General features: G+C 38.8%; 1 protein-coding gene across 1 annotated transcript in view; it reads left to right on the forward strand.

Moving 5' to 3' along the window:
* Positions 1 to 18,869, forward strand: part of psmd14 (proteasome 26S subunit, non-ATPase 14) — a 102,937-nt gene that overhangs the window by 3,569 nt on the left and 80,499 nt on the right. The window contains exon 2 of the mRNA XM_073047405.1: positions 14,816 to 14,867. Coding sequence (XP_072903506.1) covers positions 14,820 to 14,867 — 48 coding nt within the window. The 5' untranslated portion in view covers positions 14,816 to 14,819. The remainder of the gene's footprint in view (positions 1 to 14,815; positions 14,868 to 18,869) is intronic.

Below are 18,869 nucleotides of genomic sequence, written 5' to 3' on the forward strand. Positions count from 1 at the left end.
GAAGACCAACCACTGTATTTACTCCATTGAATTTTAAACACTTGAATATTCAGATCTGCATGGAGTTGCTTATAAATCTCTCAATCGATTCTACTGATGTCAAGTTTTATTGGTTGCTGTAGGTAGAAACAAGTTACAGGATTTAAACTTTGAGGAGGAACTTCAGCTGGTAATGGATTTGAACAGTACGTTTAACATAGTGGGTAGATTGGATGTTATGGGTTGTTTTTGGCTGAGTCAGAGATTTTGTATGGGCCTGGGAGAGGAGGGTTTTAGGGAAAGCAGGCCTCAAAATAATGGGAGATCATATTTGAATAAGACAATATGGGCATTTCTATCCAGAGATTTGTGCGACTCTCAATGGCAGTCGAGACCATAGTGCAGTTTTCATTTTTAATTATTTTTCAGTGAGCCCACGCCGTCCAGTTCCATCCATGTGACCGACTAACCTACTAACTTGTCTGTCTTTGGGAAATGGGAGGGAACCAGAGCACCTGGAGGAAGTCCACTCATTCGTTGGGAGGACGTACAAACTCCTGACAAACAGTGGCAGAATTGAACCTGGGTTCCTAGCATTTATTACTGTTATGTTAACCACTATGCTACAATGCTGCTCCTTTCTATTCAGTGAAGTTCTGGATACCACTATTGAATATTAGGCTCCTCGGGCTCCAGGTGGGCAGTGTGTACTCCTGGATTTCCCTGCGCTTGACTGAGAAATCTTCTCAGTGTGGTCACGTTCGTTGACTCCAATGCAGATATAGAAGGGCCAAATAGCAATATGGTGAGGATGATGGGATTGCATGAAGAGAAGAGGCCCTTGTGTTTTCTGAACACCAAGAAAAAAGGCAAAGTTACTTCTTTTTAGAGCTAGATTTGGTCATCTACAAATATTCTTCATTCACATAGTGAGTGTTACACCCTCATTTCAGATATATTTAGACTCCTTTCTCACATTCGAGTACCTGAGGAAAGGAATGATGACAAATGCTGTTGCTTTAAACACAGGTGAACTGTGAGCAGAATTGCCAAGATGAACTAGTGTTTTGAAGGTAAGTGGAGTTGGCCAAACTGTTGGCAGTACAAACTACTTGAGATATTCTACAGAAAGAAATTCCAGGAGAATTGCGTGCTATGTAAAGATCAAGACCATTTTTGAGTTATAATATCTGTTATTGATGATCTTGCTTGTTCTGGTTTTTACACATAAATTGTTTATCCTCCAGCCTTTGAATTCCAGAACTCTATTATGATAAACAAGCCTGCACAATGGGATTTAGCCTCGATAAACTGGCAGCCTTGAATTCTAAATAAAGCATGACACCTTCAGCATAGTGACAGACATCCAGATTACTGTGTGAACTGTCTTTGAAAAACCAGCAGTTTTGAAATTCCAACCACAAAATAATTTGCGAGCAACTGTTTTTAGGTTTATAAATAGTGTCAACAATATAGCAGAAAAGAGATTTATTACTTAATTGTATGTTTCCGAATAATTTCACTTGAAATTCTGCAGTTTTAATTTGGAGTTTTTTTTGTTGTAATATTTACAAACTGCATTCTATTTCAATCCTTGGATGCCAAGATGTAGAAATAATGCTATCTGAATTATACAGTACTCTTACACATTGAATAATTATTCACTGTAAGAGGTATAGTAATTTAATTAATTACCAATGATTAAGTACTATGCTTGGTATCTTAACATTGAATACACCTCAGATGTGTGCTTAATCCACTGCTCTGCTCTCTCTACACCCATGACTGTGTGGCAAGGCACAGCTCAAATGCCAACTATAAATTTACTGATTCTACAACCATTGTTGGCAGAATTTCAGACGGTGACGAGAGGACATAGAGGAGTGAGAGGTAGTTGAGAGGTGTAGCAAAACAGCCTTGCACTCAAAGTCAGTAAGATCAAAGAACTGATTATGGACTTCAGAAAGGAAAATTCACACTAGACCTCATAGAAGGATCAGAAGAGGAAAGAGTGGGTGATTTCAAATTCCTGGGTGTCAGTATCTCTGAGGATCTAACCTAGGCCCAACATATCCATGCAGCTGCAAAGAAGGCATAATAGCAGTTACATTTCATTTGGAATTTGAGAAGGTTGGTTATGTCTCCAAAAAACACTCAAATTTCTGGCTGCATCACTGTTAGGTATGGGGTGGGGTGGGGTGGGGTTGCTACTGCACAGGATTGAAGTAAGCTGCAGAGAGTTAAGCTGTCAGCTCCATCACGAGCGTTAGCCTCCGTAGTATCCAGGACATCTTCAAAAAGCGATGCCTCAAAAAGGTGGCATCCATCATTAAGGGCCCCCATCACCCAGGTCGTACCTTGTTCTCATTGCTACCATCAGGAAGAAGATACAGAAGCATAAAGACACGCTCAATGATCAGGAACAGCTTCTTCCCCTCTGCCATCTGATTTCTGAATGGACGTTGAACCCACGAACACTTCCTCACTACTTTTTAAAAGTTCAATTTTTGCACTATTTATTTAATTTCACTATTTAATATATACTTTAATTCAGTTCTTTCTCAAAATTATTGTATTACGCTGCTGCTGCAAAGTCAACAGCATGACAAATGCCAGTGATATTAAACTTAGTTCTGATGCTGAACATGTAATCATGGGATTTGTGATCCATTGAGCTACCACGTCTTGCCAATCCCTGATTGCTTTTAGTATCCTGATGGTGAGTTTCCACCATGAACTGGTGTTGTCCTTAACATGAAGGTACACTGCAGTTGGTTCACCGGTTCTCAGTTTAGACCAAGTGAGGACATAGTGCAGCAAAGAGAAATTTGCTGGTGGTTTTATTCCTATTCCTATTGATCTGATGCCCTTGTCCGTGGTAGAGACTGCTGCAGATTTAAGAAGTACACACGGAATGATAATAAAAGTAATAGCAGTACATTCTGCAGTTGAACAAATTGTAAGCTCAGTGTGTCAGTGGTGGATGTGTTGCTTTTTCTTTGCAAGATAAAAACATCTTGAATATAGTGGAGCTCCACTTATCCTTAAGGAGATGAGCATTATAGAACTGGATGACCAATCTCTGATATTAATAGTGGCAGTATTTATGTAACTAATTGAAACATGTTGGTTTAATGAAGAACAGCCATGGAACTTTTCATTTCCTCAGAAGGGGGAATTGAATATTGAGAATGATATAACACAGATGGAGATAATAAAGCACGGGTTCTCAACCTGGGGTCCATGGACCCCTTGGATAATGGTAGGGGTCATGGCAGAAAAAAGGTTGGGAATCCTTGTTATAAAGGAAGATCACTGGTTAGGTGCATTTTATCGATGCTTAAGTTTCAAATATTCTTTAAACTAATTATCCTTAGAGATAGAATTGCACACTTTTTAAGAAACCAGATTATGACCTAAAGTGTTTTGAATTTGAATGCAGACAATCTTTGGTTGTTAAATGTATTTTGTTGTAAGTTAAGAAACTTGTTATTGATGTGAACAAGAGATACTCCAGGAATCAATTCCAAAACACTAAGGTTAAAATCTTTTGCAGTCTATTAGAAATGTATACGTTAGTGTTGGCAGACCTGGAATATCCAAATTCATATTCCAAATCATTTCAAAATTTTTTTGATCTCATTAACAAGAATCTGTCAGGGAACCAAATGCATGTTTCATTATTTCTGTCAAATTATGGATTTCCCCTCTGTACTTCAAAGGTCATAAATTGAGGGAGTCCCTCTGTTATAAAGTTGTAACCATCTCCCCAGAACTGTTGGAAAGTAGAATAGTTCTCATTTCTGCCTTGGCAAAGACCCATGTCCAAAATATAACTTTATATGTTTTATCAAATATCAGATCTTTAATTAAAACTGTGTGCATATGTATATGATCTTGTGTTTGCATGTACTTCCTCCCTCAATGCTGTTTTTTGTTCCAGTGTACTGTCAATTTTTTTTAACATTTTCAATTTTTATTTCTACATTTAATAATGGAAGCTTGCCATGCCGCATTTACAGCTTCCCAGTGCCAATGATCCTGCAACTCCTCAGTCTGATTACTGAGAAATGTCTTTATCCCAATCAAAATTGCTTCCAAATTGTTGTAACTTTTGGATTTATTAAATCATTATGAATTTATATACTGTAGAAGAGACATAGACTGGTACAGCAGAGAAACAAGCCCTGTGACCCAATTTGTCCATGCCAACCAAGTTTCCTCCCTAAATTAATTTTGTTTGCCTTCATTTGGCCCATATCCTTAATGTTCAAAGACTCAGCAGCCAGCCTAGATGAGTCTGTCACCATCGATATGGACCTTATCAGCAAGTGCTCTATGAGGACGATCTGGCTGTTCCCAAACTGGAAACCATGGATTAACTGGAAGATCCACTCCCTAGTTAAAGTCAAATCAGGTGACCCTGACTTGTACAAGAAGTTAGAATCCAACCCTTTTAAAGCTATCTCAGATGCCAAGAGGCATTACCAATCCAAAATTGAGTCCCAAACCAGCCATCAGTTGTGGCAGGGCTTACCTGCTAAAAGGGGCTACAAAACCAAGTCGGGCATTATTGCCAACTGCATATCCATTCCTGAATAGATTAATGGGGGACTGGAATGTTACCACCCATCCCGACATCTTTCTGTGTTCCTGAACTTACAGTCACTTTTGCAAACGTAAGATTACTGTTCCATAGAGTTAACCAGCGGAATGCATCTGGCCTGGATGGTGTCCTTGTGTGTTCTTGTATTGTAAAGTGATCAGCTGGTAGGGTTATTTGCAGACATTTTTAACCTCTCCTTGATTTAATTTGAGGTTCTCATTTGCTTTAAGGAGGTCACTAACATTCCGAAATTGGTCTATGGCAAATGCCACCTACCTCGCCCTACACTTATCTCTGGACAGTAAGACCACCTATGTTAGTCTATTGTTTATTGACTACAGCTCTGACTTAAATACTATAATTTCAAGTAAACTGATCTCCAAACTCCTAGACCTGGGTCACAATATCTCCCTTTGTAATTGGAATCTTGACTTTCTGACCAACGGATCGTAATCAGTAAGGGTAGGTAGCAGAATCTCCACCGTGATTATTATCAGCACAGGTGCTTCACAAGGTTGTGTCCTCATCCCCCTACATTACTCACAGTACATTCACAACTGCATGACCGAATTCTACTCCAACTGTACCTACAGTTTTGAAAATGACACCACCGTAGTGGGCAATATTGCAAATAATGATGAGTCAGAATACAAGATGGACATAGAGAGCTGGTCATTGATTTTAGGAGTGGGGGGAGTGCACATTGGTGGTGATAATTAAAGATGGATGAAAACTTCAAGTTCTTGGGAGTGAACGTCAGCAACAGCTTAATGTGGTGCAAGTATGTAGATACCAAGGAAGCCTACCAGCACTCTACTTCTTGAAAATTTCTTATTGAACACTTCATGGCTTGGTATGACAACTGCTCTGCAAGAGACTGCAAAAAAACTGCAGAGAGTTGCAGTTCATTACCTCACAGAAACCAGCATCCCCTCTGTCTGCACTTTGCTGCCTTGGTAAAATAGCCAGCATTTTAAAATTATCCTATCCCAAAAGAGACCAAGACCTCTTTCACTCTCCTAATGGATAAAAGCTACAAAAGCCTGAAAGCATGAGGCTCAAGGATAGCTTCTATCCTGCTGTTATATAAGTTTATTTATTGACTCCCTAGTATGGTTAAAATGGAATCTTAACATTCTGCCTTATGACCTTATTGTCTATCTGCACTGCACTTTAACAGTTGTACGATGACATAACAACTCTTGCTCTGAGTGCCCTGATTAGTGAAGGCAAATGTGTTAAATACCTTCTTCACCACGCTATCTATCTTCAATTCCACTTTCAGAGAACTACTTACTGGTACCCTTGGGTCCCGGCTCTACAATGCTGTTCAAGGAACTGTCATTTACTGCGCAGATCCAAGTTTAACTTCAAGATGCAACACGTCACACTTCTCTGAGCTAAATTCCGCCTGCCACTTGTTCACTTTTTTTAAACTTTAGATTTTATTATATCTTTCAAACAGTGATTGCATGGACTGATTAAGGTCCTACATTCATGTTTGCCTGTATATGTGTGGAATTACTCCCTGGCACAAATTTTCTCGCTGAAGTCAACTACAAGCTGATTGGTAATGTTCAAGACAAAGTCTTTCTAAATGCAAACTAAGCCTAATTTACAAAGTTGTTTTGACAGCTAATAAACATAGAAACATAGAAAATAGGTACAGGAGTAGGCCATTCGGTCCTTCGAGCCTGCACTGCCATTCAGTATGATCATGGCTGATCATCCAACTCAGAACCCTGTACCTGCTTTCTCTCCATACCCCCGATCCCTTTAGCCACAAGGGCCATATCTAACATCCTCTTAAATATAGCCAATGAACCGGCCTCAACTGTTTCCTGTGGCAGAGAATTCCACAGATTCACCACTCTCTGTGTGAAGAAGTTTTTCCTCATCTCAGTCAATATTCTAGGTGCGGTCTCACCAAGGCCTTGTACAACTGCAGTAGAACCTCCCTGCTCCTGTACTCAAATCCTTTTGCTATGAATACCAACATACCATTTGCCTTTTTCACCGCCTGCTGTACCTGCATGCCCACCTTCAATGACTGGTGTACAATGACACCCAGGTCTCATTGCATCTCCCCTTTTCCTAATCAGCTACCGTTCAGATAATAATCTGTTTTTCTGTTCTTGCAACCAAAGTGGATAACCTCACATTTATCCACATTAAATTGCATCTGCCATGAATTTGCCCACTCACCTAACCTATCCAAGTCACCCTGCATCCTCCTCACAGCTAACACCGCCGCCCGGCTTTGTGTCATCCGCAAACATGGAGATGCTGCATTTAGTTCCCTCGTCTAAATCATTAATATATATTGTAAACTACTGGGGTCCCAGCACCGAGCCTTGCGGTACCCCACTAGTCACTGCCTGCCATTCTGAAAAGGTCCCATTTACTCCCACTCTTTGCTTCCTGTCTGCCAACCAATTCTGTATCCACATCAATACCATACCCCTAATACCGTGTGCTTTAAGTTTGCACACTAATCTCCTGTGTGGGACCTTGTCAAAAGCCTTTTGAAAATCTAAATATACCACATCCACTGGCTCTCCCCTATCCACTCTACTAGTTACATCTTCAAAAAATTCTATAAGATTCGTCAGACATGATTTTCCTTTCACAAATCCATGCTGACTTTGTCTGATGATTTCACTTCTTTCCAAATGTGCTGTTATCACATCTTTGATAACTGACTCTAGCATCTTCCCCACCACCGATGTCAGACTAACCGGTCTATAATTCCCCGGTTTCTCTCTCCCTTTTTTACAAAGTGGGGTTACATTAGCCACCCTCCAATCCTCAGGAACTAATCCAGAATCTAAGGAGTTTTGAAAAATTATCACTAATGCATCCACTATTTCTTGGGCTACTTCCTTAAGCACTCTGGGATGCAGACCATCTGGCCCTGGGGATTTATCTGCCTTTAATCCCTTCAATGTACCTAACACCACTTCCCTACTAACATGTAGTTCCCTCAGTTCCTCCATCTCACTAGACCCTCAGTCCCTTACTATTTCCGGAAGATTATTTATGTCCTCCTTAGTGAAGACAGAACCAAAGTAGTTATTCAATTGGTCTGCCATGTCTTTGTTCCCTATGATCAATTCACCTGTTTCTGACTGTAAAGGACCTACATTTGCCTTGACCTGTAAAGGACCTACATTTGTCTTGTCCCAAAACTTGTGGGCTGAAAAAGACATTGAAAATATGCGAATGTTTTGGTTGTTTAAAAGCATTTAAGCTAATAAAATTAAAAATGCTAATTGATCATAAAAAATTCAAATTAAAACACTTCATTAGTAGAAAACATTTAACTAAATACATTTATGTTAAACCAATTAAATCACAAACAAGTTAATTACAGTTCTTCATTCAAATAAGTGCTCTCTATTTCTAAGTTAATTCTGACCTGTTGCTGGATTAGTGAACAGCATTATCAGCAGAAGTGTTGGACAAATTGCTTGAATTTCCTGTTGGACTCCAGGAGAATCCAAAGTTGGATGATAGTTGCAGAGTTCCAGGTGGTCACCTTTATAGACATTCACAATTTCAGTGTTTGTGCATGATTCTCAGGTTTCCACAGAGTTGCTAAATACTGATCATCTGTGTGGACTGCTGGTATGTGACAGGTACAAGCTAATCTGTACATTCTGGTCCTTTTAATCCCATCTTTTAATTGATTTCATCTGAATCTGACATTAGTCTTGAATTCCAGAGTGCAGTGTCAGGGGAACTATAGTTTGTACAATCAGAATTGTGTTGACAAGATGGCACTGGCGATGTTTTGTGGGTGGCTCACAAAACGACTAGCTATTCTACTAAGAATACTTCTGGATTATGATCACTGAAATCCACAGTCTGTAATTTCCCTTTAGGAAATGCACTTTTGAACAATCTAACCAAACTAGCAATTCGCTGAGTGCACGTTGCTGGAACAGACTTTGGGCCAGATTAAAGCGTCAAAGTTCAAGAGTGGAAAACAAACTGATGTTCAACTCCTTTACTCTGTCGATTTATGTGCTGACCTAGATTAAAGTATTGAGGCCCGAGAGTGGAAGACGGTCTGATGGTCAGCCTCATTGCTTTGTGTGGATTGAAGCATCGCAGCCCGAGAGTGGGAAATGAAAATGTTCAGCTCACATCTCAGTGTCAGCCTCAGTTTGAATCCTCCTTCTCTTCTCAATACTACTATTTGATGGGAGATGCAGGACCCTTGGGTCCCATGTCACCAGGTTCAGGAGCAGTTGTTGACCTACAGCCATCGGACTCCTGGTCTGGCTTCACTACTGAACAAATTCCGCAGCAGTAGGCTCTCTATTGAGGTCTCTGCAGTTCGTGTTCTTTCTATTATTTATTTACATTTTTCGTTATTGTTCAATTTGTTCTTTTTAGCACATTGGATGTTAGTTGGTTATTGTTTTTTTTGTGTCGATTCTGTTTTGTGACTGTCTGCAAGAAGATGAATCTCAAGCTTGTATTTGTTATACATTGGTAATAAATTTACTTTGAACTTTGTATGTGTTTAAAGAGGTAGTTGTATATTAGACCTTTGATCCCAGTAATTATTCAAAATGTACATTTGTATAAAAGGAACATGATCTCAGAAGTTATCTGAATCCAAAAGTAGGAGAATGGGACTTGATGTTCATTCAGCTTGAAAAATTTGTTGAGGCCAAAAATGCTTTAGGTGGATAAAGGCCTACTAGAATGGGAAAATATGGCATTTAGAATTTTATTTAGTTGTTTGAAATGTTGAAAGGATTTTATGGTGCAGATATGAAGAATCTCACTTATTTTGAACAATTGCAAATGATAAAATTAGAATTAAACCAGTAAGGACAAACTTTTTTCCACAAAATGTTAAGTGGAAATTTTAAATCTTCTCTCCACCACAGTTCATGGCTTCTTAACTCTGTTCAAAATACCATTTATTCACTCTGGATAGATGGTGAGTTGGCACTTTCAAGACTTAGGAACATTGTATTAGGTACTTGTGGTATAGCAAAGGTGGGTATATGCTGTACTGTATGGTGACATATACGTACTTCAATAATAGGTTTACTTTGAAAGGGGTATTTCATGACATAACCTCAGACTGATACAAAAGTTATGAATTCTCCAAATTCCCTGGATAGACCAGTAAACCAATGTTGACAGCCTTCCTCAGACCATCATTCCCCATTATCGAGGCCTTTGTTGACTCTGTTGGGCAGGTCACCTTACTCACTTGCCTGATACTGCATATATGAAACAGATGCTCTATACCATATATGTCAAACTCAAGGCCCGCGGGCCAAATCCGGCCCGCGGTGGAATTATCTTTGGCCCGTGAGATAATATCTAATTACTATTAAAGCTGGCCCCAGTAATCAAAGCGCCTATGGCGTATGATATGGCTAATGCTGAGTTTATTCAGGTACCAGGTTTTCAGGGTTTTTAGTGTTTATTCGGCAGTCTTCTTCATAAGAAACGGAATTTGTAAAGTGAAACACTATGTAGTTATAGCAGAGACTGAGTCACATGAGAGCAGGCTGAAAAAACGGAGGCAACGAAAGCTGCGTTCGCACGCGTCCGACTGATCCGGCCCGCATGAAGCTGCATTTTGCTCAATCCGGCCCGTGACCTAAAATGAGTTTGACACCCCTGCTCTATACGAAGTTCTGTCATGGACCAGGTTACAGTGGAAGTGGTTTAAAGATGCACTCAAAAAACACTTTGAAGAAATGCAAAAATCCTACTGACTCTTGGGATTAGGAATCTTGAGCTCAAGCTCAGTCAAAGTAGAGGAGCACACATGCAAGCAATGGAAGGAGCACACCTTCTCTCAAGCAACCCACTCTCAGGCATAATCAGGCATCTCCAGTCCCATCAGTGGAAGAATCATCAGTTCCCTTCTGAATTGGCTTGATATACCAGCCCAGAAGCCACTAAGTTTGACATAAGCAAATGCAATAGACAGTTGAAGGAGAGCGCATGAATCTTTTCCTAACTTGGAAGGGCTGTTTAGGTCTCAGGATGGCGGTGAGTGAGGAAGTGCAAGAACAATTGTGGTTGCAGGAGAAAATGTTAAGAGTCAGGGAGGAGTATGTGGTGAGGGGTGAGCATACCAGGTACAGAGGTAGTGGTCCCTGCAGAAGGCAGAGTGGAATGGGGAGCAGATGATGTGGATGCTGGTGGCATTTGGATTAAGTGGCTGGCTGGTAAGCCGAAAGGTGAGAACTAGAGGAACTCAGTTCTGTTTGGAGGGAAGTGGTGATGAGAGTAGGGATCTGAGAAGCAAGAAATGTCAGAGAGATCTCTATGTATTCATTAGAGATAGAAAACTGATGTCTTTTAAACAAAAACTGCTGATTTTTACCAAGCACTAATAAATAAAAATATCTGATCAGTATCAAAAGGATATAAAGCAAAATTCAAACTCTACCAACATGGTATAACTACTGATTATTTAATAAATATAGTTACCTTTTGAACAGTGGTCTGGGAAAGATTTATCAAGTAAATTTTAATGGAAATTTATACATATAAAATTGCTATTACACAGCTGGGATTGGGTCATCTAGCTGGTACTAACAATAACTGTTGTATGCTATGTGCTAATTTAGTTACTTGAATGCATTTTGTAAGTTAAACTGGTGTTTCCGAAACACATTCACACATGATTTTGGTATTTCAGGAATAAACTGCAGGTCCTGAACTGTCAAATTAAGTGTGCAAATATAAGTTGTATTAAACAATTCCAAATGCATTCTGGGAGTAAAAAGTGGCTGCATAAATTGAAAAGGTTTTCTGGTTATTGTAATCCCCAGGAAAATTAAATAAACTGATGATTGGTAATTTCTCCTTAATATCTTTACTTTAACAGTTTCAAAACAGTTGCTTTGTGCAGCTTGATATAAGATGACTGAAAAAGAATACTTTTGCTCATTTGCAATGTACTTAAGTCCATCACCTCTACTGGGGCATTGGTCCCCAACAGCAGCTTACCAGAGTTATCCATCCTGAGCCAGTCTTTCAGGTTGTAGCCCATCTTCTAGACCAGGGGCTCCCTATCTTTTTTATGCCATGGACCCCTATACTATTAACAGAGGGGGTTCATGGACCCCTGGCTGGAAGCACCCGTTCTAGACAAAGATCCTGCCTCTCCCAGGGGTGAGGTCTTCGGGGCTTCTTTTGGCATTTCTCTAGCACTGGGTTTTTGTGAGATGGAGTTGCTGGCTCCTTGCCCAATCCTCCGCCTTTTGCAGCCACGCTTGGGACTATACATTGAGGAGTTCATCTATAATATAACAGCTATTGATTGGTAGAATATTCTGTATTTAAAATTATTGAAGTCTTCTCTATAAAATGTTTATTTTTAAGGCCATTTTAAAGTGCAGAAATAAGACATTTCACTCCTCAAGCCTGTTCTGTCATTTAATCAATATCAAAAGTGATCTTGTGACTCAGGTCTAATCCTGGTTGTCTCAATGTCCAAAAGTGTATCAGTCTCAATATAATATACACTCTGTGGCTGTTTTATTAGATACATCCTGTATGTTTTTGTTTTTCTGCTGCTATAGCGCATCCACTTCAAGGATTGACTTGTGTATTCATAAATGCTCTTCTGCACACCACTGTTGTAACACATGGTTATTTGAATTACTATCACCTTCCTGTTAGCTTGACCCAGTCTGGCTATTCCCTAACCTCTCATTAACAAGGCATTTTCACCATGGAGCTGTTACTCACTGGATATTTTTTTTTGTTTTTTGCACCATTTTCTGTAAACGAGACTGTTGTGTGCGAAAATCACAGGAGATCAGTAGTTTCAGAGTCACTCAAACCACCCCTTCTAACACCAAAAGTCATTCCACAGTCAGAGTCATCTGGATCACATTTCTTCCTCATTCTGGTTTGGTCTGAACAACAACTGAACCTCTTGACCATGTCTGCATGCATTTATGCATTGAATTGCTGCCACGTGATTGGCCGATTAGATATTTGCATTAACAAGCAGGTGTACTCCTATATTAATAGCTATTCTATCATGTGCCACCAAGTGCCACTTAGATTACTGGTGGTACTTGGAGGTATATCATAAAATAGGCCAAAGTTGGCATGGTTTTGTTAAGGGGAAATCTTGCCTGACAAAATCGGATGGAATTATTTGAGGAAATAACAAGCAGGATAGCCAAAAGAGAGTCAATGGATGTTGTTCACTTGGAATTTTAGTAGGCTTTTGACAAAGTGCCGTACATGAGGTTGTTTAACAAGATAAAAAGCTATGGTATTACAGGAATCATATGAGCATGGATAGAAGCTTGCTGACTGGCAGGAGGCACAGTGGGAATAAAGGGGGCCTTTTCTGGTTAACTTCCAATGACATGGTGTTTCGCAGGGGTTGCCACCTTTGACATGATACTTTTCTTCTTAAATGTCAATGATTTGGATGATGGAATTGATGGCTTTGTAGCCAGGTTTGTGGATGATACGAAGATGGGTGGAGGAGCAGATAGAGTTGAGGAATTAGGGAATCTGTAGTAGGATTTGGGCAGATTAGGAAAATGGGCGAAGAAGTGGCAGATAGAATATAGTGTCGGGAAGTGTATGGTCATGCACTGTGGTAGAAGGAATAAAGGTGTAAACCATAAAAGGGTAGAAAATTTAAAAATCAGAGGTACAAGGAGACTTGGGAGTCCTCGTGCATGATTCTCTAAAAGCAACTTCCAGGTTGAGTCGGTGGTAAGGAAGGCAAATGCAGTGTTAGCATTCATTTTGAGAGAACTAGAAGGCATAGTTATGGATGAAGGCAAGTGGATAGGGTTGAGAGGACTAATAAATGGTGGAGCAGGTTTGATGTGCCAAATGGCCTAATTTTGCTCCAATGTCTTATGTTCTTATGGTCTAGTAAAGTGGCCACTGAACATCCATGGCCTTCTGAGTTGTAGATGTACTGTCCTTGAGTAATTTTTTTCAGCCTTTCAGAACCTTTTCCCAGGTTCTAGGTTCTCCAACAGAAGGTAACAGCTTTTCAGCATCAATCTTGTTAATCTTGCTCAGATCATTGAGATCACCTCTTATTCTTTCAAACTCTTTTGGACTGTCCATTTCATCCAGGAGCCACTCTTGTGGATACAAGGCAGATTTAGATTTATTGAATTAGCAAAAATAGATAAATAAATAAAATGACTTGAGAAGTACTTGAGTCAAATAGCGAACACCTCATTCAATTTTATAGGGTTACAAATCTAGTAGGAGGAAATATATAAGTGCTTGAGTTTATTTAATTATTTGTAGCTATTTGTATCTATTTGTATGGAATTTAAATAACTTAGAGATATCAAAAAAAATCATTTAAAGGTGGCAAAAGTCATCAGATCATTTTGGGGTTTGGACAGAATGTTTAAAATACCTGGTCAATCACTGCTTGAAATTGTCTGGTGGGTGTGGAGAATTAACTCGTTTGGTCATCCGTAAGTGTAAAAGATAAGTATGAGCCTAGGATGATGAGTCCTGGTTGCATCTGTATCTGGACAATCCAACCCAATGTGTTCAGCAATGTTTTTGAATAATAAACATGCTTCTTTTGATAACATACACTTCCTTAGGAAATGTTGAAAGAAATCTGTTTTGTGCACTGCAGAATCTTCTAATGCCATATTAAAGCTTTAAGACTGTGTATCTTGAGACTTCTATCTGATCACACCATCATTGCACGCAATATTGATGATAACTGACAAGCTGTAAGTTAATTAACACAGAGCTTACTAATTAGATGTACAATTTTTAATTTGAAAGTGACGATTCCTATTTGTGCAGACTGTACAAGTTGTCGTAATATCTCTAGTACTTGAAAGGAATGCTTCAGTTAGGAAAAGGCAATCTTTTTAATATGATTGAGCTATATAATCAAAAACCCACATCTAATATTTTCAGTGGCAAGTATAAACATTGTGATCATCAGTAGGAACTTTTGAGGTGGTTTTCACTTGTGAAATACTGTTATGAAATTGGGGATAACCCAACAAAAAAACAAAAGCGGTGAAATTGGGTCTGTTAATTAGCAAGGAAGACAGGTTCTTGAATTAGTATGTGGTGCTAATTAACAGGAAATCTGATGTTGTGTTGTAATTACCACCAATATTTTTGACATAAGGAAAGATTGAAGGTGAATTATATAGATGATAATTGAGTTTAAAAGTTTCATGGTTAATTACTTCTGTGTGTTTTTGTTTTCAGAAAAATGGACAGACTTTTACGACTAGGAGGTGGTATGCCTGGACTTGGACAGGTTGGTGTCCCCATCTTATTAAATTAACATTAAGACAATTAAAAAAAATTATTTTCTGCTGAAATTGGTTAGTATTTCTTTGGCTGAAATTTTGCTGAAAGGCTTGTTTGCCCACATGTGAAGGGTACAGAGGAGAAGTTATTCAATTTCTAGTTCATGTTCAAGTTTATTGTCATCTGACTGTACATATGTACAACCAAATGAAACAATGTTCCTCTGGGCCATTGTGCACTCACAAAACCTATATCACACACAGCATATAAACCAAAATATTACCATAAATAAGTTAATAAAATATTCAAAATGCATGTAGTGTGCTCACTGGTAAACAGCTCACTGTCCAAGTGATGAGACCTCAGTGGTGGCAGGGTATTCATTAGTCTCACAACCTGAGGGAAGAAGCTGTTTCCGAGTCTGCCAGTCCCAAGTCCTAATGCTTCTGTAACTCCTTTGTGATGGTAGTGGGTTTAAGAGGTTGTGGGATGAGTGGTCGGGATCCTCAACAATGCTTCTGGCTCTTTGTCTGATGCGTTTCTGTTAAATCTAACAAATAGGGAGGAGAGAGACCCTGGTGATCTTCCCTCTGTAGGGTATTGCAGCTTCCATACCACACAAGGATGCAGCCAGACAGGACACTCGATGGTGCTCCTGTAGAAAGTTGGTGGGGGGGGGGGGGGGGCAGTGGGGAGCTTGGATATTCAATATCCTCAGAAAGTGTAGATACTAATGTGCTGTTTTGTGTAGTGCAGAAGTGTTGTGAATCCAGGTTAAATTGTTAGTTATGTGCACAGCACGGAACTTTGTGCTCTTCACTCTCTTCATGGCAAAGCCGTTGATGTGCAATGTAGAGTGGTTGACCTGTGACTGCCTGAAGTCCACATTCATCTCTTTTGTATTGATCACGTTGAGACAGGTTGTTGTTATCACACCATTTGATAAGCCTGTATACCTCCTCTCTGTATGCTGACTCATCATTGTTGCTAATGAGGCCGACCACTGTACCAGCAGTGAACTTGATGATGAGGTTTGAGCTGAATCTGGCAGCGCAATCGTGAGTCAGCAGCGGGAGCAGCAGTGGGCTGAGCCAACACCCCTGGGGGAGGGGAGGGGAGGGTACCATTGTTCAGCATAATGGAGCTCGAGATCTTGCTGCCAACTCGGACTGATTGTGGTCTTTTTTTCAAGAAGTCCAAGATCCAGCTACAGAGAGGGGTGTTGAATCCCAACAGGGACAGTTTACCCACTAGCCTCTGAGGGATGATTGTGTTAAAATGCTGAGTTGGAGTCGAGGAGCATCCTAGCATATGAGGCATCATTTTCTAGGCGGGACAGGAGAGAGGAGAGGGCTGGGGCTATGGAGTCTTCAGACGACTGCTTCTTATCAGGTCCCATATTCTTTAGCAATTGATCTTAGTTAAAACAATATCCCCAAAATTGTGGACATTTTAGGTGTATTTTCATACTATTTACTCCAGCAACAGCTTAAGGCTACTTTTATAGTTACTTATCCCATGCATGTAAAGAATACTGTATTCCTGTATTAAATAATTACTAATTGTCAGATCCAGAATATATTAAAGAGCTACAGGGGAATTGTCTGTGAATAAGTATAATGTTGCATGATTCATAATTTGTTGTTTGTTGATCATGTCTGAAAGACATTGATAAACTCATTGTAAATTGTTAAGTTACTGATTTTTAAACTATTGCTCAATATTTTTGTACTTATTGATATGCCGATTAGATTAAGTTTGTAATGCTTTCTGGTATTGACTTGATATATTGTACAATTGGAATAAAAACAGCCAATTGAATCTAATGTATTAGCGTGCCTGATTACATTTAAGAAAGTGCTGTATAGCGTAACTTCAAATTTGGTTTCTGAAACCACCTGAAACTGGTATAATCGCCAGGGAAGACCTTTCAGATGTTCAGTGATAGGCTAACACTAAGATTTATATTCAGAAATGTCTGAGATTTGTATTGTATGAGGAGAGTCATTACTTCTTTGCTGGTATCCATTTGCCATTTATGAATCTGTTAGTTTATTGCTTAAATTGAAGCCTGATGAGAGAGTCATTCTGGTTTACGTAAGGAAACCTCCCATTGATTATAATAGTTCAGAATTTTAACAGCTGGTTCCTGGATTTGAGTTAGAAATCCCCCAGATACAAAACAGCTAAAGGCACGCTTCAATTTTGGGAGTAAAAAGCTCATTTGGAGGAGTTGTTTGAGTTGATCAGTCGTGTTAGCCAGCTAAAATTGTAGTGGGAAGTAAATAGTGTAAGAAATATTTAGTAAAATTTTGCACGCTGTTTGAGATACTAGTTACATCCTGGTTACAAATTTGCATAGTCTACGCCTTTCTGGAGGACAGTGAATTGTAATTGTTGTTTAAATTCTGCAGTGAAGAGTTTCGTTGAGGTTTTCTGTCACTTATTTCCAGAAATATTTTCCACTGTGTGCAGACCGAGTTTATCCCGATTTGCTATCATGGTGTCTACTTAATTTATTTCAAAAGTTTATTGAACGTGTGATATAAAATGAGTGTTTAGTTTTTCATCTGAGTAGTGGAAGCAAATTGAGCCTTTAAGGGGTTAAGGCAGCCTGAAAGAATTCATTTCCACTTTAATGACCTAGCCTTGCTGGGCCAGGACGACAGGGAACATGCTCCCGACTTGTACAGCATTTGCCAATTAACACCTCCTATAACAGGTTGCCTCAACTCATCATTGAACTAGGGATAGCAGAAGTAGTTTACATTCGCTGATATTAAGACAGCCTGTTTTTCCAGGTTTGATTTGCTACACTAAATAGAGATTTTAATGTAGATTTGTACTTACTAATGGTACCATTAATAACTTTACATTTTCCATTTTTCTTTTGAAAAAAAATTGTTTATTGATGTCTGGTTGTGAGATATTCATTTTTTTACATTTGGTGTAATACAATTAAACCCACAGGTCTTTAGTTTAGCAAGTAACAGTAATTTATATGAGGGGTTATTCTTATCAAGAAAATTATCAGCATAATTGAAAGAATGAACTAGATATTGAAAATATAATGTATACCATTTGTAAATTGGTGCTTTCAATTAGATTATAAAATAGAATGCAAAGATCACAGACTAAGAACTGAAGTGAATAGTATAATCATTTCATGTAATACACAAACTGCTGTTAGAACATTCATCTACTTTAATATTACCGATTCCAATTTTTTAAAATGCAGATTTGAAAATATTTGGACTTCAAGATTTTAAAATATTAATTCACTATTATAAAAGATGAGAATCGGTATGACAGTCATTCACAATGCTTGCGCCTTTCAATTGATCTATTGAATATTGTGAATTGCAGTGCTGAATTAAACATTTGAAGCAAGTAGTTAACTGAATCCTTTGCAATGCCGAACAGAGAATCCAAGAAACAAAATCAGGAGTAAATGAAATGGCTCTTTTCATTAATTTAACTCAGTGCCACTTCCCCCTACCAACTCAATATCCACCAATTCCCTTAATACTAAAAATCTGTCTATCTTTTGTCTTGAATAAACTTGGTAACTGAGCCTCCTCTGCCTTGGATAAAACAAATTCTAATAATTCACTGCTTTCTGGATGAAGAAATTTCTTCTAGTTTGTTCTGGTGGCCAAAATCTCTTAATCTGAGGCTCTGATTCTTGGTCAGGAAAATTGATCTTTGAATGTATTCTACTATGCACCATAAGCATTATTAATATTTCTTTATCCTCTCCTATTTCTGAGGATAGAATATAATGTAAATTGTAAAATCTCAAGAATTATTAATGTAAGCTGTAATTGTTCCATAATAGATGGCAAATAAATGCTTCAGTGCTTTCTGGTCAGCAGCAAAATCTCTTTCTTCTGAAGAAAGATCTTTAACCTGAAACATCGGCCTTTTATTTCTTCACAGATATTTATATCTCTGAATCATCTTCTTGGTTGTGATGTTTTTTCTCAAATTATTTAAGTATAGGGAGGCA

The sequence above is a fragment of the Hemitrygon akajei genome, chromosome 5 (genome assembly GCF_048418815.1).
Source record: "Hemitrygon akajei chromosome 5, sHemAka1.3, whole genome shotgun sequence".
Taxonomy (NCBI): domain Eukaryota; kingdom Metazoa; phylum Chordata; class Chondrichthyes; order Myliobatiformes; family Dasyatidae; genus Hemitrygon; species Hemitrygon akajei.